Source organism: Pterocles gutturalis, unplaced genomic scaffold, assembly GCF_000699245.1.
Source record: "Pterocles gutturalis isolate BGI_N339 unplaced genomic scaffold, ASM69924v1 scaffold13867, whole genome shotgun sequence".
NCBI classification, from domain to species: domain Eukaryota; kingdom Metazoa; phylum Chordata; class Aves; order Pterocliformes; family Pteroclidae; genus Pterocles; species Pterocles gutturalis.
In genome coordinates, this window is record NW_010108127.1 from 16,664 (window position 1) to 40,515 (window position 23,852).

The window sequence follows — 23,852 nt, forward strand, 5'->3', positions numbered from 1 at the left end:
AGCAAGTTAGATTTCAGTATTTAATGGAATCTCTTCAGTAAAAGTTCTGGTTTACAAGAGTGGCATGGGTCCTAGTAACTTCAGTGTCTGAAATGTATGTCCCTTCCTGAAATGCTATGTATTAAATGAACCTTATGCTATATACTCTATTTTGGATCATCTCATAAAGTGTGAAAAAAATCTTCCTTTTTCTCAAAGGTGTCAAACTTGTTTGCACGTGATGAAGTAGATGAGATCATTAGTGACCTCATACCTACCTTCAAAAAGGAACATCCACGTAGACCTCCAACCAGTGAGGTTGTGTATGACTACTTCATGACCAGAGTCTGTCAGAACCTTCATGTGGTTCTTTGCTTTTCGCCAGTAGGTGAAAAGTTCCGAAACAGGGCCCTAAAGTTCCCTGCCCTCATTTCTGGATGCACTATAGATTGGTTCAGCCGATGGCCTAAAGATGCTCTAGTGGCAGGTAAGTGTAGGTTTTGCGATTGCAGTTATTCTCTGATTGGTGGTCATGAAGTTGTTGTAGTTGCTCTAAATTTTGTCAGCACACTGGCAGAAGAAACTTACTTGGTTCTAAAATTTTATATAGATGTTTTCTTCTGTAAAACTTGCTCTGTTAAGCTGCTGAAATATTTCTAACAAAGGAAAGGCTTTGAACACAGCCTTCTGTGTTCAAAGAAGATGGCTTGAAGATGGTTTAAAGGCATTAGCAAAGAAGGCAAAATGCTGCTAAAGAAAGAGATTGTTAGTTACTGTGCCTGTGATCAGGCCTACAGAGGAAGGCTGTGATTAGCCAGTTCCTAGTAGTGAGCAGTTAGACAGGTTCAGAGAAAAAAAGCAGTTGCACATTTTGGAGGTGAACAAATACCACATCCTTGGCTATACTTTTTACTGAGAAGTGTGGGATAATGTTAAGAATCTGATGGTGGAGAGTAAAAAGACTGGGGTTTCAGAAGCTCTGTGAAAGCTGACATAATACATGCTGACATGTTTTATAGTGCCTTGTTTATGAGCTAAGAGTTGTTCCTGAATATTTACTTACATTTATGTTTTTTTTTCTTTCCAAAGTATCTGAACATTTCCTGTCCTTGTTTGACATGGACTGTACTGCTGATACAAAGAGGGAAATTGTGCAGTGTATGGGCTCATTCCAGGATGGAGTGGCAGAGAAGTGTTCTGATTACTTTCAAAGATACAGACGTTCTACGCATGTGACTCCCAAATCCTACCTGTCCGTTATTCAGGGATATAAAACCACATACAAAGAAAAGCATGCTGAAGTGCAGACATTAGCAAACAGGTAAACTGCTCAGTTTATTACTGCCTTTCTGTAGTTTTCTTCCCCAGATAGGTGTATTCTGGTATGTTTTGTTTCAATGCATGGCTTGTCTCTTTGCACAGCAAAAGGATTTTCTTTATTTTTTGTTTTTTTTAACTTCAAGGTGTAACTTGATCAAATATTATAGTTGCTCTTGGCATATAAGATAAAGACTATATATTTTTGGGGAGGGAAAAAAGGTAGTGATGTATGAAAAGCAATGTGGTGGTGAAAAGAGATCAATATAAATTATTTCCATGTATTTTTAATGAGTAGAACAAAACATCTAAGTGTAATTTCATAATATATTCACAATAGCATTTAATTTACCAGAGAGCACTTTTGTTTTCTTGCTAAACAGTTATATCCTCCTGATATGAACATGTAAGAAATACCATTGGCATTTTTGGTTTTGTGATCATAGAGCTTAATCTAGGCTGCTGAGCTTTTTACTTGTAGAGTATTAAAGTGGTTTTGATATATTAATTCTCCTTTTCAGATACTTTATTTAACTAATGAAGTCTATTTGCAGATTTATCTTCATGTCAGAAATACTGAAGTAGAATGTAAAATTAGCATTCAGTGTATCAGTTGGTATCACCCTAAAGAAAAACTGTCCTCTCAATTTTGAAAGATTGGCACAAAGATCTGTAAGCCTTTACAGAAGACACAAACTAGTTTATTTAACTTTGAAACGTTCCTTGGCTTCAAAGCCAAATGAGTTAGAAATCTGTAGTTATGTTATGGGTAAGACTTGTAAAACGGTGAGGTCTGGTCCTGTTTTCTATGTTCTGATACATCAAATGTACCAGATTAGTTCATGCATGTCAATTTGTTTCGCTTAACCTTAGTTGCATAGTCTGAATGTCTTTGGCAGGTGTTGCTCCTTGTTCTCCTGTATTTGTTTAGCTGTCCAAATAGTGCTTAGCCTTTGCAATAGCAGCCTCTGTAGAGGCCACTGAAACTTGTCTGAAAAGTCCCAAGTGAGGACTGACTTTCTGATAGACAAAAAGCACTGTTGAAGGGGTATTTTAATGCTGAATGAGAAAAGTGTTGTCTCAATGTTATTTTTCTCCTACTCTCGTTTGGTTTGTCTTGATTTCAATATTTTGATTTTATTAGCCTTTTCATTATCCACTTCAAACAAGAAATAGTGTTTTGAGATGTTTCTAAGGATTCTAGTGATCAGAAAATGCTTTCTGCTGTTTAGAACTCAGTCCTTTGAGTATCAGTTTGGAGCTCAACAGGAATGGTGACATATATGGAACCAATGTATAGATTTTATGCAATGTTAAAGGCATATGTTTGAGCTAGAAGTAGGTAAAAATTTCAAGCCACAGACTCTCTTCAGGTAACTCTTTATTGTTCATTTTCTTGATTCTGAAGACCTCAGACACTTGCGTGAAAGTTCCTGTACAAGTTTTATATTTGGTGTAAAACATCTTTTGCTAGTTCTCATTCTGATTAATGTGATTCAATCTATTGATGGAATAATTTGGAAAGTGGAGTGTAAATTACACAGGGATTACAATTATTTTTTTTAATTGCTTTTTAACTCCAGAGTGAACACTGGACTAGAAAAATTGAAAGAGGCCTCTGAGTCAGTGGCTGCTCTGAGCAGAGAGTTGGAGGTAAAAGAAAAGGAACTTAAAATTGCCAACGAAAAAGCTGACATGGTATGTACAGCCTTCAAAGTGTGTTGCAGTTTTGTTTAGGTTTCATTTTCTCTTTTTATTTCTTCTGTGTTGGAAGAGATTAATCAGGTAAAAGGAATTTAAATATTAGGAAAAAGAAATCTTAGAAACTTGTAACAGTAATGAGAATAATCTTGTTTGAGTTTTCTGGTTCTGGAATTCAACAGATAAAATATTACCACAAAAATTAATGCATTCTTCTGACTAGGTGTTTTCTTTAATATTTGGCTTGTGTGTTTTCTCACATTCTAGGTATTGAAAGAAGTTACTGTAAAAGCACAGGCTGCTGAAAAAGTGAAGGGTGAAGTTCAGAAAGTGAAAGACAAGGCTCAAGCTATTGTAGACAGTATCTCAGTTGACAAAGCCATTGCTGAAGAGAAGTTGGAAGCTGCTAAGCCTGCTTTGGAAGAGGCAGAAACAGCCTTACAGGTTAGGACTTGGACCATGTATAACATTATTTTACTACTAAGAAGATGGACTTCTTTGAAAACAAATATAAGATTGCAGGTGCATCACATAACTCCTCAGTTGACAGAAAATGTATGCAAATAAAGATACATATTTTGGGGCTTTTTAGGTTCAGTTTTGTTTTTCTTTTTCCACCTGAGTACCAAACCCAAAATAGGCTGTTTTTCAGAAAAGGGCAAGTTTAACTTTCATTTGAAACTGTAGTTGATATATGATGTGCTGCGGGTTGATATTAGACTAGTAGTACTTAGACTAGACTGCCCAGAGAAGTTGTGGATGCCCCATCCCTGGAGGCATTCAAGGCCAGGCTGGATGGGGCCCTGGGCAGCCTGCTCTAGTGGTTGGCAACCCTGCCCCCAGCAGGGGGGTTGAAACTAGATGATCTTTAAGGTCCTTTTCAACCCAGGCCATTCAATGATACTCTGCCCTGGTGAGACCGCATCTGGAATATTGTGTCCAGTTCTGGGCCCCTCAGTTCAAGAGGGACAGGGAACTGCTGGAGAGAGTCCAGTGCAGAGCCACGAAGATGATGAAGGGAATGGAGCATCTCCTTGATGAGGGAGCTGGGTCTCTTTAGCCTGGAAAAGAGGAGACTGAGGGGTGACCTAATCAATGTTTATAAATATGTAAAGGGTGAGTGTCAGGAGGATGGAGCCAGGCTCTTCTCTGTGACATCCAGTGACAGGACAAGGGGCAGTGGGTTCAAGCTGGAACATAGGAGGTTCCACTTGAATATGAGAAAAAACTTCTTCACGGTGAGGGTGTCAGAGCACTGGAACAGGCTGCCCAGAGAGGTTGTGGAGTCTCCTTCTCTGGAGACATTCAAAGCCCGCCTGGATGCGTTCCTGTGGGATCTGATCGAGGTGTTCCTGCTCCGGCAGGGGGATTGGACTAGATGATCTTTCGAGGTCCCTTCCAATCTCTAACATTCTGTGATTCTAGTAACTGAATGTTCACACTTTCATAAAGCAGCTTGTGTGCAATGAGTGAAGAAATGCCTTCCATGTAGAAGTTGTAATTCCATCCAAATCTAAACCTCCTGTTTTAAGTTTTCACCAATGAATCACATTTTGAATGAGTTTGCTGAACTACTTTTTTCTGCCGTCTAAAAAAAAGGTCTTTTTTTGTATGAGCTGCAGCATTACCCAGATTTTTAATATTCACCTTCTGTGAATGTCTTTCAACATACTCTTTTTGTAAGCTTTTTAAACAGAGTGATAATACTCTGATCATATCTTTCCATGATGTATCATTAGTGATGAAAAATTATTAATTTTTGTTGATCTCGCATAGTATTTTTAGTATCTGTTCAGCTGACTGCATAAAAGAATGTCCGTCAACTAATTTCTGTCATGAGCAGTAGTAGCGGGATCAGAAGTAAACCCGATACTAGAGGCTAGCAGGGAACTGGCATCTCAAAAAATAAAAAAAAAAATGAAGGAAAAACCTGAATGATATAGATAAACCTCAAAGGTTGTTACATATGTTTACTGGAAGGTTTTCCTTTCCACTTGAGAGGCGGCCGACAGTTGTGATGGTTAAAGACTATTGTGACGTTCCTTCAAATCAAAGTCTTCAAAATCTAGTATAAATAAGTTTTCATGGATCTTCTGAATGTATGACTTCACTTTGAGGGAGAGGTGCTTAACAATCTCTGACTGTCATGATTCTTGAAGGGCAGAGTGGAGATGTCTAAATGAAGGCTGATGACGTGACAGCTGATAAGAGTGGAATAAGAGAGCAGGTCTGGATCTTAAGATCCTGATACTTTCTCCTGATAGCTACGGAAGAAAGGCAAAAAAGCCCCAAACCCCAACAGAAAACCCAGAGGTGGGCAAGCATTCTGACAAGTGCATAAACAAACTATGCTAACTAGGCAGTGCCTGAGGTTTGAAAAGAGCACCAGTGTCCTGTGTCCTGTCTTGCATCTTATTACAGCTTACTTTCTGGTTTTGGCTAAAGTTACCAAACCAAAACAATACTGCTCTTCTTGAAATTTTAGATTCTAATACATGAAAATCTGATTTTAAGGAAAAGCTACACTAGCGTTATTGTGAGACTTAACAGTGGGGAAAAGTAGTTTGACTCAATCTTGAAATTCTTGTATTTGCCATAATAAATTGCTTTGCCTGTGCTTAAAGGGGAAAGTAGTGCTATCATAAAAGCAAGCCTATCAGCATGTATATCTGTATTCTCAGCATGCATTCATTCGGAAACTCCTTAAAGCAAGAAAATTCTGTTTATGAATCTATATAGGGCTGCATCTTTCAAAAAAACGAATCTCACAATCATTACAGATTTGCAAATTTAAGCTAGGATTTCCTATAATGGAATTCTTCTTGCATTGTAGAGATATGTCTATTAAAATATTTTAGAAAATATTAAATATTAAAAAATAATCTGTGGTTGGTTATTTCACTCCATTTTTAAAATGGTTTTAGGACTGCTAAATGCTACATTGAGAGATGTAGGTACAGAACAGCTTATAAACATTTTTAAACATATGGTGAGATTAATTTTTTAAAGTGTAAGAATTCAATAAAACAGAGTTGCACTTTGCTCTGCAATAAAAATGGCAAATTAAGTGCACAACTAGAAGTAAATTGAATTAAATGCAACTCTTTTTCCACAATTTGAATGGTAGCAGAAAAGGCTGGACTGAATTTCCTAAAGGTCACTAAGAGACACTGGTTAAAGGTTCCACACAGATATCTGGAAAAACTGTTGAATTATCAGGTGCACACTGAACCAAATGAGCACAAAATATTGAAGGGAAACAAAAGGCAGGTAGAAGGAAGGTGATCAGGGTAATCAGCAATAATTTACAATCCCTTTCTTGAAGTATAAACAGAAATAATTAAAATCTTCCTTTGTGATATCCCAGCGAGGCATGTGCTAGGCTAGAAGCAAGGTGTCGTAACACCTGCAGTAACCTGTTCCTTACTGTTTGTCACTGTCATGTACTCAGGCTGATTAAGTGGCCTATGAATAAGCAAAATTTCAGATCCAAGTTATGTCTGTTATAGGAGTGGGCCTGCCCATCAACTCTTACCATTGCTCAGTGGTTTTTGCTCTGTGTGGAGCAGTATGCATTACTGCTCAGATCAGTGCTTCTCTGAGGAGACATCTTCAGTGGGCTTTTTCGATAGTCCTTTCTGATTCATGATGTCCACCAGAGTTAGAAGTTATAGAATTATATTTGCACCCGTCAGTACTTGGCCTTACTTAATAAGGCCTAGTATTTAATACATTACTATAATTTATTTGTTTTTCTCACAGGACGGCTTCTACAACAGGAACATTCTCAGTAAGATGAATCAGAAGGTACAGATCTATACATGTATGAGGCCTCACTGGTTTCCTTAATTCACCTTCATTTGCTAAATATCAACAGAACGTATTTCCCTTTCTAGACTCAGTTTCTGGTCAATAGGTTTGCATTTTAAAAAAATAGGTAAAATTTCAAGATGTTTCTGTTTTGTTCTTTGTTTTGTCAAAAATGTACATGGTAGTTTTAAGCTTTTAGGTGCTGCTGAGGAGGTGGCTGAGCTGAGGTTTCCTCATAGCTGCTAGGAGGCAGTAGTGAAAATCTGGTTGGAGGGTCCTTCTAGCTTCATGCTTTCTAGAGGTAAAATTATTTTCAGTCAAAAATAATATGAATAATTTGCTTCTTCTCCAATGGATTCGTACTGTTGGTGAGCTCATGCTCTATGCCTTATTAAATAAACGATAACAGTAATTGCTTTACCCTTTGTTTTAAATTCATAGACAATAAAACCTGCTGATATTGCCACTGTCCGCACACTGGGTCGACCTCCTCACCTCATTATGCGTATCATGGACTGTGTGTTACTGCTCTTCCAGCGAAAAGTGAACAATGTGAAAATTGATCAGGAAAAATGCTGTACCATCCCATCATGGCAAGAATCTTTGAGACTGATGACAGCAGGGAACTTCTTACAGAACCTACAGGTGCTTGTGCAACCTTCTTTATGATTTTTTTTTTTAATTTAAGAAAATAAGGGACAATGTTTTCTCTAGTGTTCATAGGAGAACAAATGCTCAAGGGGAGTCAGACGCACAATAGATCTGAAATATTAAGGGCTTAAAAATAAGTATGTCGTAATGAAATAAATTTGAATCCATCTGGCAAAGTCAGGTCATAAATCAATTATAGTTTCTTGTAAGCAAGGCAATGAAATTACTTTCAGTGACAAATGATTCAAAGCTTTAAGCATTTGGTTTGAATAGCCATTACTTATCTGTTTCATCAAAGCTGATAGAAAACATCTTTCTTCTAGTACCTAACTTTTCATTAATTTTCAGCGTTGCAACTTCTGCAGTGGCTTGCAAAAGAGTACTTCATTATTAGGATGTACAAAGCCAAAAGTTTTTTTGAATTTGGGATTTTCATCTCCATAGCATGTATCTAGGGAAATGGGAAGAGTAACTGGTGAATACATCTCTGTTCATAATTTAAACTAATAATATTATAATTAATCTACCCAGAATAAATTGTACCTTCTCCTGCCCCACTGGATGTTATTATTTCTGATTTCTGCATTTTGAGAAGTTTACTTAATCTGGCACTGGTCCAGTGGGAAATCACAGACGGCAGGTTTGACCAACTTTGTATGGCTGGTAGTGCCATGGATGAAATTTATGTAGTATTCACATTGCATCTACTTGTAAGGACTTTTACTGAAGGACTTCAATGTTCCATTGCTTGTGCATAAATAAACCTGTTGGTGCTTCAGGGAACAGCTATTTTTCAAGTTTGTTGGTGATGGACTTTCATTATACCTTGTAAATAAATCTTTAAAGAAGACCAAACCTATACAGAATACTTGACCATCAAAACAAATTTGAGGGAGAAAATTGAGAGTTTTTGGGGATGGAAAATGGAAGATATGTTTTTTTTTGAGAGAGGAGAGGGTCAAAATAAATTCTTAAAATTAAAACACATTCCACTAATGAGATAATTTAAGCAGAAGATAGCTGGCTTGCCCTTTGAAAGGACTGTCTTGTAAAATGTATGTTTATGAACCAGAGCTAAGCTTTTCCTTTTCTTTTTGAAGATTAAGTTACTTATTCATCCCTAAGGAAAATGGAATCTCAAGCAGGATATCCATGATATTTTGCATCAACAATTAGCTGTAACGGTAATGGATAGTGTAAGATAGCAAAGATCATAAATGAGGTGAAACTTCTTTCCATTTTGTAAGAATATAGAACGGAGCAGTATGACTTTGGCAAGCTCTCAAAGATGTGTGAGACAGAGAACTTCCTATTAGCTGTTTGTAAGTAACATCTCTGATCATGGTAGTTTTCTCTGTGTGCAAATACATATATGTATAGTTTGCATATATTACATACATTATGTATATTGCATTTTTTTTTTTTAGCAATTTCCAAAGGACACAATTAATGAAGAAGTGGTAGAACTTTTGAGCCCTTATTTTGAAATGGTGGACTACAACATTGAGACAGCTAAGAGGGTATGTGGGAATGTTGCTGGCCTTTGCTCATGGACAAAAGCTATGGCTGTATTTTTTTCCATCAACAAAGAAGTTTTACCTTTAAAGGTAAGTCTGCTAAACAGTGGGAGACACACAAGCACTCTTTGCTCCTTCTCCTCTCCACCTGTGTGCGCTTGAGGTTTTCATCTGCTGGAAATATCAGCTGCCTTATTCCAACTGGTGCATGCCTCTGTAGGAATTTGTTATCTTGAAAACAGTAACTCTACAGTAAAATATATTTCAAATGTACTACCACTTGTAAGTTGTCAGAATTATGAAAGATATTGTGTATTTCTATGCCTCTGGGCCCCTTCTGCATGGAGTTGAAGCAGCTGTCATGTAGTTTTATTCACTGTTGCAATTGTTTTACCTTAATTAAGAATTAAGTATGAAAAAAAATTGAGATCTTGTTCTTTTAGTGTTCTGGATCTCAGTTCCTAAGAAGACTGTACAGAGGCTCTGTTCATCAGTGTTATTTAGAGAAAAATAGGCCTAAATAGATGTTAAAAGATAAGAATGAAAGTCAGGAAGAACATAGTCAAGTAGTCAAGTATGATTTTAACACAGAATAGCTTGTATTTATAATAGGAATAACAGAGAGGGAAGCAAGATTCGTAGTTAGCCATAGTGTCTTTCATTAAATGAAGCATATTGGTCAGAGAAATCAGATAGGCTTCTAGTGGCACCAGACTTATTTGCAGGACAGATCTGTCTGACTTTTGTGTCAGATGGAGAATGGCTGGTATTCCCAGAAGTTGTTCTAATATTTTTTCTAATTTCTGTTAGACCAACTGCTGAACTGCAGCTACCTGCAATAGAAGTTAGTTTGTTATAAAAGTCGAATAAAAGATTTTAATAAATGATGAAAGCTCTACTGAGCAGCTTGTTTTTGAAATGTATTACAGTAAAACTCTGAGATACGTTATAGCAAATACTTTGAAATGTTGTATGTATGAATACACTTTTATGTTTGTATGTTTGGTAGGCTAATTTAGCAATCCAGGAGAATCGCCTAACCACTGCTATGCTGGATCTGCAGAAAGCTCAAGAAGAACTGGGTGCCAAGCAAGAAGAATTAGATATTGTGCAGGCAGAGTATGAAAAAGCACTGAGAGAAAAACAGGTGAACTGCTCTTTAGAGAAGATAAGTTGCCACCTTTACTTCAAGGAACTCTTAATGCATTCTCTCAGCTTCACTATTGTTCCTTGGAAGGGATGTTTATGGACAGAGGATAAGAGAGAGAGATTATTTGGATACTGCCTCTTTGGATCCCACCTCTCTCCTTCAACACTGATCCTCTCCCCCTTTCCCTCCTATCTCCTCAAAAATTATTTTATTTGGATTATTTGATGAGCGCCTACTACTGTAACATCAAGTTTCGTTAAAGTATGTTATCCGTGTATAATATATTTGAAATTCTGAGCATAATTCCCCAGAGCTAATCGGTACCAGGCATTTTGCATATCATTTAACATGTATGCCAACATGAAAGTTAAAACCAGAAATATTAAAAAAAGTTGAAACACATTTATGACAGATGTTGATAGTTCGCCCTGATATATATTTTCCATCCCACTTTCCCTCCTTTTCTGCACAGTGATACAAGTGTTTGAGAATATATTTTTAAGCTATTGTTTAACTACTGGTTTAATCAGATGTAGGGATTTCTCTGACCTATCAGCTACATGAGTGTAAACAGTAGTATTCCGTGTTGTGTGGTTTTCTCTAGACTTTGCTTGAAGATGCTGAGCGTTGCCGTCATAAAATGCAGACTGCCTCAAGTCTAATAAGTGGTTTAGCAGGTGAAAAAGAGAGGTGGACAGAGCAGAGTAAAGAATTTGCTGTGCAAACCAAGAGGCTAGTGGGTAAGCTTTTTTCCACACCTCTGAACTTGGAACTTAGTCACTTGAGTTGCAATGGGTAGTGAAACTGAAAACATTTGAAATTTCAAACTTTTATTTTGTAGCTTAGCTTCCCTATTGCTAAAATTAGGGTAATTGTTATTAATTCTCTTGCTAAAGCACTGCTAGAAAAAAATACAATATGAAGCTAAAGTTCATATTTAAAAAATAAATAGAGTAACTGTGTATGCTGTGCGTGGGCTTTTACTTGACGTGTGTAACAGACGGTGTGTACTTGGGACACTAATGTGTTAACTTGACTGGTGTTTGTAGGCAGCAGTCCAAAGAGAGTGTTATGTTAGCAAGTGCCAATAAAATGTCTATAACTGTGAATACATATGGAGGAGAAGAAGACCGATATTCAGGCACTGACATTTATATGTAGAAATCAATATTTTAAAATGCAGTTACTAGTGTTCATAAAACTGTAGTTTCTTAGAAGTTCATTTTCATTTCGTAAATGTGCACTTGGAAACTAAAATGCTTTGTAAGGAATTATTTTTTTAGTTAGATCAAGTAAATAAAATTTATCTTGTCCTTTACTGTGGCCTGAAGTTTCTTCTCTGACTTTTGCCTTGAAATGCTGTAAAAAGCAGATATAATTGTATAGGTTGTATTATAGTAGATAGGTTCTGTTTTCTTTGCTGGTATAATATGTATATGTGTATTATTAACTTGTTAAAAATACAGAATACCTTTCCCACATACTCATCGTGTTTTTTTTAGATAACTTGAAAAAGGCTAAAAAATATTAGTACTCACTATAAAAGTACAGTATCTTCTCCAATTTGAATCCTGCATTTTTACTTCAGAGGTACAACCTCTCCCCAAGCTATTGTGTCATGAAATTTAGGGGGGCAATTTTGAAGCTAACCAGAAGATTAAAGTTTATCACACTTAATACCTTCATAATGATGTCTGTTATAATTATTTATTATTTGTAGTAATAATTGTAATTTACTCGCTATTAATTAGTACTCCTAAATAAAGGTTCTTTTGTCCCCCCAAAATATTGTTCATGCCTTTTCTCATGATTTTGCAAGGAAATTATGGAATTGGAAGTTTATGAATAAGTTTATTCTGCCATGTCCTGCTTGTTCAGGATCTGGTGTGTGGAAGTGTTACAAGTGTGTGTGTGTTGGGTTGACCTTGGCTGGCTGCCACATGCCCATCTCTTGATTCCTGCAGTTGCATTGTAAGGATAAAGTAAACGTGACATCTACTGAAATGTAACGTTGTCTTGCTATGTAATGAGCTGTAGGAAAAAGGCTGATTTGTCTTTATGGACCAAAGTGTGTTCTTCAGTTACCAGCCAAACGATGTAACAACTGGAAAAGGAAGCAGCTCATTCATGAGTAGAATTGGCAGAGTTACGAAGTTTTGTTTTCTTTTTTTTTCCTTTTTCTCTTTAAGGTGATGTACTCTTGGCTACAGCTTTTCTGTCCTATTCTGGTCCTTTTAACCAAGAATTCCGCAGTCTGTTATTAAATGACTGGCAAAAGGAAATGAAAAGCCGTAAAATCCCCTTTGGTAACAACTTCAACCTCATAGAAATGTTGACTGATGCTCCAACTATCAATGAGTGGAACCTGCAAGGACTACCAAATGATGACTTATCCGTACAGAATGGAATCATTGTCACTAAGGCATCTCGTTATCCTTTATTAATTGATCCACAGGCACAGGGTAAAATTTGGATTAAAAATAAGGAATGCAGAAATGAACTTCAGGTAATAGGAATGTTGGTGCTTTCATAATCCCTAGAAACTCTTAGCTCACAAAACATGAAAATTCAGTGATTCAGATAATACTCAGCAAATGCCTTTTATATAAAATGCCTAGTCTGGATATAAAGGACATCTCAGATATGTTCTGGTAGATTTGAGATTTGGCTAGATATGAAAATATACATTTGAAGCTTATTAGTACCAGTGAGTTGATTTGTTTAATTAATGTATTTTAATGAAATATATACTGTTGGAAAGTAGGCTGGATGAGTAATTTTTGGTAAGTGCTGAAGCATGTTTGCAGAATACTATAAACATTAGAAACAAAAAACCCCAAATAATACTGGTTCATATAAATGTTTAAAAAGGAAGATGTGTAGAATGTTATTTTTGTCATCTTTTAATCAGAAATTACTGATAACTTGTGTTGTCTTAGCATGGATGTCAGGTGCTAAATATTCTGCAAATATACAGGGAAGTACTGCAACAACATGTAGTCTGAGGCAAGATACACCAATTCAATGCAAACAGGAGAAAATATCAGAAAGACCTTGTTTGCTGCAATTGTGATTATACCAATAAACCAGCTTTTTGAAAAGATATCCCTGAAAAAGGTGAATAGGAGTTTGGAGGATGATGACAGAGTGGCTCTGAGAGTATTACTAGGAAACTACTTTCATTCATGTTCAATCTCAGTGTGGAGCCCTTTAATGGTTGCCTAGCTGGTTCTGTTAAAAAAATATTATTAGACTTTAACTATGGAGTTATAAACAAACTAAGCAGAATGTGTTTTGTGTACGCATTGAAGATTAATCACGGTTGTACTGAGGACTACTTTTTAAAGTGAAGATTGTTTAATGGCTTGTTCAATGGGGAAAAAAAAAAGAAAAGCCCTAATCTTAGAACTGACCTTGCTGCAGTTCAACTTGTTGATGTTGTCCAACATAAAATTGAAGGTGATAAAAGGTTCCTGTGAATTTATGGTCTAGTTGCACTCATAGGATATCAAAACATTGTGCTTAGTGTTGCCTTGCTTCTACTTTTGTAGTTGAAAAATAGAAGCTTGCGTTCAGTGAGAACTGAGAATATGGTACACTGATACTACCTTTTCTTGCAGTCACAATCTTTGCCTTAATACTAATCTAACCATGGGATCATTGTTTTTGTCAGTAATTTAAATAAAATGAAATGATTTATAAATATAAAACAAATAAAAAGCTTGGTGTCTGGACATAATGTAATATATAGGTCCGTGATTGTATTTTTAGATCACTTCTTTGAATCACAAGTATTTTAGAAATCACTTAGAAGACAGCCTTTCTTTGGGAAGACCTCTTTTGATAGAAGATGTTGGAGAAGAGCTTGACCCAGCACTTGATAATATTTTGGAAAGAAACTTCATTAAAACAGGTTCAGCCAATAAGGTAAAAATAAAACAAATGAGCAAACAAGCAGAAACAGCGCCCCCCCCACCCCCCTTGCCCTCAACAAAATGACTCCTAATAAGTATATGACTATAAAAGATTAAACTCAAATTTGATTAATGATAATTAAAAAAAGTGGAGTTCAAGTTCAAGATCACAAATAGTTAATAAATTTGACCTATGGGGTTCCTTTATCTCTTTTCTTATGAGAAATTTTAAAAATTGAAATAATGTGTGAATGAGTCATTTAAAGTATTCCATTCATATTCTCAAGAATTTATTTGCATCAGACGTAAATGGAGTTTTGCACCTTTGAACAGAAAAACAGTGATCTTTTTTTTCTACATGCAGTATCTGGAAGAGTGTGTACTCTTTCTTCATATCTCAAAACTTCTTTTTAATACTTTTCTTAAGGTGAAAGTTGGTGATAAGGAAGTAGATGTTTTGAATGGCTTCAGACTTTACATTACTACAAAACTGCCAAATCCAGCTTACTCTCCTGAAATTAGTGCTCGAACCTCCATCGTTGACTTTACTGTGACCATGAAAGGTCTTGAAAATCAACTCTTAGGCAGAGTCATTCTCACAGAAAAACAGGTAAGATAATTAATTGTATCTTTTTCCTGGCTATACACCTTATATTTACCTGTAGAAGGTTTTACTTTCATTTTAATTTATTACACTCTATTCCCATATTGCAGAGTAACTTTCTGTCTCTATTGTGATTATTCTTAATATGACCTATTTATGATGGTCTAAAAGCTGACACAGAAGAAATTGACTCATTCAAGTGGAAGTTTCTATTTGTCTTTATTGTTGCAGCTGTACCATGCTTACATTATTTTTCCTGCCTCAATGAGTTATGACCTCATGAGAGTGGCCTGTGAAAAGGAGAAGGGTCTGGAATAAAAACTAATGTTATTCTATCTACACACTGTGGAGTTTATGGCAACATAAGCTGGTGCAAAAGAATTCAGACTTAGTTACTTTCCTGGTCCAAGGGGAAACAGGCTAACTACCTATTTTGACATTGCAAATGTGTTAGTTGAGGAAGTCTGAATTCACTATGACAATCCCAATAAACATGCAACCAGCAGGGAGGGAGGAGGGAGGCTGGATGGTAGCTTGACACCTAATCCCTGTAACCATAAGTTCAAGCAATGAGGAAGTCAAATGAGACACTATGCATCTATGACTGTTTATTTACTGAGATTTTGGCAATAGTTCCAGTTTACCTTCACTAGAGAGGAACATGTTTGTTCACTTACTGTGGCATCTGTTGAGGTCCTCCTGTCCTCCTTCCCCACCTCTCCCCTGTTAAGACGTTAAGCCTTAATGGCCTCAGTCATCTTGTTAATGTCAAGTACTTGCATTTCATTCCTGATTGGTCCATGGGTCTCATGAGAGAAATCATGCTCATTCTGTGAAGGCTTATATTTTGTCAGACAGCTTCATTGCACCATCAGCTTTGCTTTAACTAGTGACAGCTTGTCAACCCACAATGTGATGGAATTAGCACTGTCTATCTGAAACATGGTGATGCATATATTCACAAAGCCTTATGCCAAACTTCACTTCTAGACCCTGGAATGCAGTACAGTCCTCAAGATGACAGTAATTTTATCAGCAAATTCCTTCAGTCATCACAATTGCTGTATGCCTGCTTGGAGGATACAGAAAAGATAGGAGCTTAATTTTTCATAGTGTCACAAAGCAATAGACTGAGAAGTAGCAGAATCAAGTTGGAACATGGGAAATTCTGATTAGATATTAGGAAAAAAATAATTACATCAAGAGTGGTCAAAGGCAGGAATAGATTACCCAGGGATGTTGTGGAATCTCCATTCTTGGAGGAGTTCTAGACTCAACTGTACATGGCCCTGAGCAACTGACCTATTTATACCAGCTTTGAGCAGAGGGTTGGAATAGTTTACTTCTGGATGTCCCTTCAAAACTAAAATTATTCTACTGTTCTATAGTATCTTTGTCATTAACTGGGAATGTCTAATGGGTGGACATACTGTGCTCTCTGGACCAGCTTCTCAGAGGCTTGTACTCACTAGTGATTTGTTTGTGACTATCTGGGGATACTTCTTCCAGGTAAATGACAAGTGGACCACTTGACAGGCAGGGAGAATTTCACAGAATGTACTTACCACTTTTCAGTTTTCTTGACCTCTGTTTTTGCACCCCATGGTTCAAGGTTTCCTGAAGAGTCAATTTGGACGTATCCCACCATCCCAAACCTTTTTTTCCTATGATAATATTCACCTTTGAGAATTTGGGGATTTCCGTCTTAAGTGTCTGGATTCTTGGTACCTTCTTGTAGCCTTTGGTAAGGAGATGGTAGAATTTACTGTAAGACAGTTTGCTAAATTATTTGAACAGCATGACTGCCTGATGATATCCAACTCTTAGAATGCACGTGTGGAACTTCTACCTCAGAAAGAGAAGAGATTATTTATCTGAAGTTAGTGTTCTTCAAGGTTTGTATGTACATTTTTATCCTTCTTGCGATTCCACTGTCTCTAATATAGTTCTGCACTTAGAATGACTGAGATTTAGACATGGAGCAAGGAAAAGGTAGATTTACAGCACGTCATTTAAAGATTCTGCAAAGTCTGACTTTCCGTTCCTGTATTGTCTAGTATACCCATTGGTAGAATCTGTGTGGCATAGATCTCAAGGAATTGATAAGTACTGATAAGAATACTGGTGCTGATTTCTTCTTTTCTGCCAGAATGTTAAACCAATTTGCAAGATGTAAGCTAAGAAGGTCAAAGGGTAGCTGGGATTTCTGTATAAATTTAATTCTACTCTATTTCTTGGAATAGTTGGGTTTGAGAGACTTGATATATGTCTGAATGTAGTATAACATATACTGTTTTAATGGTACGATTGTTTTGGTACATTGGCTGTTACATAATTTGCCAAAAAACTTGCTTGTTTAGTGTTGTAGAAATAGGTATGTAAGATTAGTATTGGAGTCATAATATACAAGAACTGTTTCTGGCTTTTTGAATTTTCACATCCATATTTCTGGGTTTGTGGTGGAAAAAGGCTCAAGTTGATGCAAATTCTGGCATTTGTGAATCATTTTGTGACAATCATATAAGCTATGTAGCAGCTTTGATCTTGTTAATATTAATAAAATATAAAATGTTCTTTGGTACAGCCTGTAAAATTGATGTCAACTTGTGAAAGCAGTTCTATAAAGCTGGATTTGAAATAGCCTCATTGGCACAAGTTTCTTGAATTTATGTATATGGTAACTTGGCTTAGGTTTTTTGTATCATTGATGTTACGACTTAATGAGATGTTAAGCTTAGTAGATGGATTTTTCACTAAGGTTTTCATCTAAAGTTGCTTCACTTGCTTTAGTTTGGCCATTCTGTTTCCAACTTGTTTCTCAGGCTCTTCTCGTGAGGAAAACTTAGCTTTCTGTTTTTTGAATGCATTGCACTCTAAAATATGTTTAACCTTTTAAATTGAACTCAGCAAAACATGAAATTTAATTTGACTCAATGGTTCTCAGCATGATAATTATTATATTTAATTGGATGCTAGCATTATTTTAATGACTATACTTTTAAAAATTGTTTCTGCTTCATCAAACCTGCATAATGCTTGTCTCACTTCATAATTGCCACCTGTTTTTCTTTAGTTCTGCTAGGCATCAGTTGATTAAAATGGCGTTAACTGTAGTTTTCTTGTATTTTTTATGAGTTTTTGTCAGAATCTTTTGAATCTGCGGGCACATCTTCCAAGTTATGTGACATTTACACTTTTTTATGAGTTTTTGTTAGAATCTTTTGAATCTGCGTGCACATCTTCCAAGTTATGTGACATTTACATTATTCTGTCACAGCGGTCCCCATAAATCTTTTCTACCCAATGAGAATGATGATTTAGTATACCTTTTGTATACTTTTGAGAACCTAATAAATCTTTTCTACCCAATGATGATGATGATTCAGTATACCTTTTGTATACTTTTGAGAACCTAAGTCTGACAATGAGATGATTATTTTTTTTTAAATTTCCTTTTTAAGATAAAAGGACTTTCTTTATAAGAACTAAATGCTTGAAATACTTAGGAATGTTAGCAGAATATAGGAGTAAGAAGATCACAAGTTTAGAATGTGGGAAAACAAAAAAACTATTTCAAAGGTTGTAACAACATTGCAAATCTGTATGAAAGAAGGCTACTCAGATGGGGGAGTAAAACCTTTCCTTAAGCCTTGCTAAGGTTCATAATGCTTCTAGTGCTATATGAGAGATCTTGTATTTCTTAGCGTTGTCCCTGTTTCTTTGGAACAGTAGCAGCCTGTCTGCAGTGCTGAAGTGGACTTGGCAAAGATGGAGTGAATGCACAGCTTCCAACTTTGGAGAGACACTGTTAAAACTATCCACCAGACATTTGTAAACAGTGAAAGAGTACTTCTGTAGACATAGCTAATATTTGTACCAACTCGCTCACTTACTGTTGATTCATAAGATTAATATTATCTTATGAAAGACTCTTAAGCCGTCATCTCCCTTTTTTCTTTCTTTTTACTTCACTGTCTTGAAACATTTTGTATTGTTTCAATGGTGTATGTTTATCTTTCAGGAATTAATTTGTAATAAGTTTTTAAAGTTGAAGAATAGTATAAGAATGAAGAACATATTTTTCTAGATATTTAAAATATTTTTTTTTCTTCAAATGTCAAGCTGTTAATCAACAGCTATCCGTCTTTCATATATGACCACTGGAAAACAACAAGCCACCCAGCTTATATTGCTAAAAGTAATCAACTAAATACTTCTAGTGAAGCAACTCAATTTGAGTTTTACATGCTTTCTTAATCAATTAAGCATTTTTGTGAGAGACTGAAGTTACCTCTGTTTGATGGAGGAGTATTTATAGATACACTTTTGAAATATTTGATACTTGATTCATTGACTAAGGATGCTCATTATTACTGAGACTATATTTTCAATATGGTGAATGGAAATCAGAGCATAAATGAGGGTGGCATTAGGTGGAGAGAAATAAAATCTTATTCCTGGAAAGGTGTTTGCATTTGTCTGTGTCTGAAACAGAAAGAGAAGAAAGAAAAAATACTATTCTGAACTTCTAATTCTGTTAGGGCGTACTATGAGCATACTCCATAGTATTTGTTGTAACAATTTGTTAGTGCATACTTAGATAGCAGGTTCAGAAACCTGGCAATAGACCTGCTGTCAGAAATACCATTGGAATTACTCTTGACTTAAACTGTTTTAGTAGGATTGGTACTTTTAAAACTAAATACCTTGGTTTATTTTGTTTTTATTTTTCATTACTCTTCTGTTTTCCAAATATTACTGTGTATTCCAACAGGAATTAGAGAAAGAAAGAGCAGATCTTACTGCAGATGTGACTATGAACAGAAGGAGGATTAAAGACCTAGAAGATAACCTTTTGTTCCGACTTACAAGCACTGAGAGTTCTCTGGCAGATGATGAGAGTCTACTAATTGTACTGAGTAACACTAAGAAGACTGCTGAGGAGGTAACACAGAAACTGCAAACTTCTGCTGAAACTGAAGTACAGATCAACTCAGCCCGTGAAGAGTACAGACCTGGTGAGTGAAGGTAGTGATGAAAGACAAATGACTGGAGTTTATGATTAACACAGCAGTAGAGTAAGAGCAATAGTAGGATGACATCAGGAAGACCATGATGGGTAGAAGGATCTGTGTTTTTCTGTAAGTAAAATGTGTCTAGGAAATTTCATATTGAGCTTTGGCGGAGAAAATAGTCTATGTTATGTGGAATTTATAAAATAGAATCATCTCTCCCTAGAATTCCTATTGCTCTATATACAAGTATATCTGTCCATCTAGTCCATCCAAGAAGCTCGGGAAGGCTTGGTTGTTCTTTCTTAGCTGTTAAAGTGTTGACACTTTTTATAGACTGTCAGTGAGACCAGTTGTTAGGGCATTTAGGTAACTGTACGTTTGAGTTCAGCATGTTGATGTTCTTTTAGGGGGCCAGTATAATTGTAAATGTTTTTTGTATCTATTTGGATGAATGCTTTGTGTATTCTGTCATAAGTCCTTAAGTTATTATAGTCAGCACATTTCACCAGTCTTTTGGCTTTTAACTGACAGTTGAAAATGTGTGAAAAAAGTGGGGAAAAAAATGCCATCTGGAATTAAGTGTTACACCTGCATTTTAGGAAATGTGTAAAATGGTACAGTTAGTGTACCAGAAATCATTGCAGATTTTGTAAAACCTTTGTATTTAAAACTAAATGACTGGCAAAACGAAGTTAAATCAGTGCTGGGTAAGTTAAATCAATGTAGTTCATTTGGCTTTTATATGACTGATGTAAAAATCTGTAAAAATAAATTTGTTTGCATACTCAAACAGTACTTCAAACTATCTTACTTTTTATATGTTCTACTGATGATCTGAATACTGCAGTATGCCATCCAGATACTCCAAATATGTTTATATTTCCAAACTGGGCTTTACATAGTATGTATTAATTATAGAAAAGTTTTTTTTTTCCTGATGTATAAATGAAGATTAAATGAACATTTTAATTATTTTTCTGGCCAGTAAAGATTACATAGTGTGTATTAATTATAGAAAAGTTTTTTTTTTTTCCTGATGTATAAATGAAGATTAAATGAACATTTTAATTATTTTTCTGGCCAGTAAAGAATGGACCAACTCAAGGATCTTCAGTAAGCATTAGTGTCAGACTCACTGTACTTGTTGTAAAGAGTTAAAGTTTTCTGATCTGCATTTCTACTTTGAACACAGTCTTGTTTCCTGTCCTTTAGTTGCAACTCGAGGTAGCATCTTATACTTTCTTATTACTGAGATGAGCATGGTCAATGTGATGTACCAGACTTCACTTCGGCAGTTTTTGGGGCTTTTTGACCGCTCCCTAGCCAGGTAATTTAGGTAACAATAAGTATCATTTGTATTTACCCAGTCTTGGAGGTGGTTGTAGTACAGTAAAGATTTGTTGTAAACTAATGTCAGAAAGAAGAGTGTTGCTTGTTACAGTCTTGACAGGACTTGTCAGTTTAAACACCCATAAACCGTAGTCTGTTAGTTACCAAGACAAATAAGCCTCAAATGTACTTACAGTCCTTCAAAATTAGGCATTAGGTAATTAAAAACCATTATACTATGCTGATTTTACAGCTATGCAGAAAGACTTGATTAGAAAGGATTTTTTTTTTTGTTGCTCCTTCAGTCTGAAACTTGTTGCTAGCTTGTTGTCTGATATTCTGTATTTGTGGTCTGTTACTTTTACGTGTGTTGAAAGTTCTGAATTATGGCTTTTTGTCTTTTACATGGTGTTCCCTTTAATAAAGCCCAGGCAAATCAACATTCAACTGCAGACCTTTCTTCCAACAGGTCTACGAAGAGTCCTATAACTAGCAAGAGAATTACTAATATTATTGAACATATGACATATGAAGTGTTCAAATATGCTGCCCGAGGACTCTATGAGGAGCACAAATTTCTTTTCACGTTATTACTTACATTGAAGATTGATATACAGAGAAACAAAGTGAAGCATGAAGAATTTCTGACACTTATTAAAGGTTGGAACAACAGATCAATTCTAAGTAGATCACATATTTTTGTAGAAAATTTATGAGCTGTAGTTATATCTCCTAGCCAACCTGCTGCTTCCTTTGCACACGAGAAGCAAGTCAATTGCAAGAATACATGCTTATCATTCTCTTCTACTGACAGACAACATTGTATGGTAGTTCTGATTTATAGCAGCACACTGAATATTGATACATATAGCTTTGAGAATCATGAGAATTTAAAAGGAAAATTGTTACGTGTCCTTTCAGTTGGTGTTTGTCTGCTGCTCAAATACTACCGGGTACGTGTTTGACTTAGAAAAATTATTATTATACTAAACATCTTTTAGTTTATTTGCCAACTGCAGAAGGACAAGCAAGCAAATAGGAACAGACAGTGATGCTAAGAGTTAAAAAGAATATCAGACTCTTAGCTGAATGGGACAAGTTCATGGCTTTAGTCTTAACTGCATGCAAACACTGTGTATCTTGACTTGAAGGCTTGGAGGCATTTTGTATTACCTTTCCAAGATACTTAATTTTCCAGGAAACCTTTATTTATGGATTATAACTGTTCATTTTTCCATGTTGAATCTTTGGAATATCTTTTCCCAAGGCATTTATTTCCAGGTACATTGCACAAAGGATTAGTAAATCCTCAAAAGAGAAACAGGTTAACAAAGGTTAAGTTTAACGTACTTAATAAAAAAATTTAATATAAACTAACCAAACTACAAACTCTGCTTCAGCAAAGACAGCATGGCTTTATAAGGTAGAAAAACCCTGTAAACTCATGATGAAAAATCTGGATTCTTGTAGCGTTTATTGTCTTTTTATTTTGTGTTTACTTTCTTTTAGATTCAGTTGGATTCCAAAGAAGGCAAATGCATATATTGGCAGTTATTGCATTATGGATAACAACAAAAAAAAAAGAACAAATATTGAAATTAAACTATATCAATTTTTTTCCCTTAAGATTCCAAAGAAGGCAAATGCATATATTGGCAGTTATTACATTATGGATAACAACAAAAAAATCAAAGAAAAAATATTGAAATTAAACTATATCAATTTTTTTCCCTTAAACTTAAGCTTATTCTTTTACAATAAAAAAGTAGATTCAACTTGGGAAGCTGTTACAGATTTTTAAAAAATACATTTTAAAGTAAGATGGAAAATAAGATTTGGAAAAAAAAATTGCATGTTGCTTATCTCAGAAATTTCTTTATGACCATCCTTGGTTATTAAGTAGTCTTTCTCCAGGTTGGGAAGATTTAATCATGTGGAATAGCCCTGCAGTATCTAGCTTACATTTCCAGATAGGTCCCATGTTTTTAATTTTTCCTCTTTTGGATGTCTCCAACAGTTCTAATTATAACCAATTCCAAATTGCTTGCAGGTGGTGCTTCCCTAGACCTTAAAGCTTGTCCTCCTAAGCCGGCTAAATGGATTCTTGATATGACTTGGCTTAACTTGGTGGAGCTCAGTAAGCTTAAACAATTTTCGGATATTCTTGATCAAGTAAGTGAGAGCTTTTTAAAATTAATCTCTTGTTTGACAGTGATTATCTGGTAGTGATCAAGGTATGTGGTGGGAAACTGGTTCATTTAATAGAACAGAATGAAACTGACAGCAGATAGCCACAGTTGAGGCCCCGACTGCTCAGCAGTCTGTATTGATAAAAAGACTTAAAAAACCCCAGGGAAATAAGAAGAAAGTAGAACATTTCACACCCTATATAATTATAATACTTTCAGATTGGGATACAACTTGCTATTATCCAATTCACGTAATGTAACTTGAATCTTCCTCCAGTTGTTAGACTTTCTAGCATCCCTGTTCTACTTTCTTACACTATGTTTTATGATGCTTGTTCCAATATTTCTCTGATTACATGGAGTAAAAGTTAGAGAGAGGGTGAATTCAGCATTTGTATGAATAGTCTTTATAAACAAAAAGTCTATAGTAGCTAACAGAGTAAGTAAATAGCATTTGCTGTATGTGAAGAGTACCTTCTGTACAGTCATGTGGGGAGCAGATATTTGCCTAGTTCTCGAAGCTATATCTGAGCCTAGCTATCTGTGTTCCTACCTTCCTGGATAGTAGCTCATTTTTTCCAGAGTATGAATACTTAAGGGCGTCATTGCATTCTACCATTTTGCTCTTAAAATCTGAAAGCTTATGCCCTCTTTTTTTTAAATAGCCTTACTAAAT

At 35.7% G+C, this 23,852-nt stretch overlaps 1 protein-coding gene across 1 annotated transcript in view; it reads left to right on the plus strand.

Moving 5' to 3' along the window:
- The window catches only part of LOC104461068 (dynein heavy chain 5, axonemal-like), a gene marked incomplete at its 5' end in the record, with an annotated part of 54,564 nt that overhangs the window by 15,228 nt on the left and 15,484 nt on the right, over positions 1-23,852 (plus strand). The window contains 15 exons of the mRNA XM_010072519.1: positions 199-466; positions 1,069-1,300; positions 2,880-2,994; positions 3,265-3,441; positions 7,249-7,452; positions 8,886-9,065; positions 9,985-10,122; positions 10,730-10,865; positions 12,315-12,631; positions 13,897-14,052; positions 14,467-14,649; positions 19,418-19,661; positions 20,871-20,985; positions 21,457-21,647; positions 23,038-23,159. Of these exons, the coding sequence (XP_010070821.1) occupies positions 199-466; positions 1,069-1,300; positions 2,880-2,994; positions 3,265-3,441; positions 7,249-7,452; positions 8,886-9,065; positions 9,985-10,122; positions 10,730-10,865; positions 12,315-12,631; positions 13,897-14,052; positions 14,467-14,649; positions 19,418-19,661; positions 20,871-20,985; positions 21,457-21,647; positions 23,038-23,159 (2,778 nt within the window). The remainder of the gene's footprint in view (positions 1-198; positions 467-1,068; positions 1,301-2,879; positions 2,995-3,264; positions 3,442-7,248; positions 7,453-8,885; positions 9,066-9,984; positions 10,123-10,729; positions 10,866-12,314; positions 12,632-13,896; positions 14,053-14,466; positions 14,650-19,417; positions 19,662-20,870; positions 20,986-21,456; positions 21,648-23,037; positions 23,160-23,852) is intronic.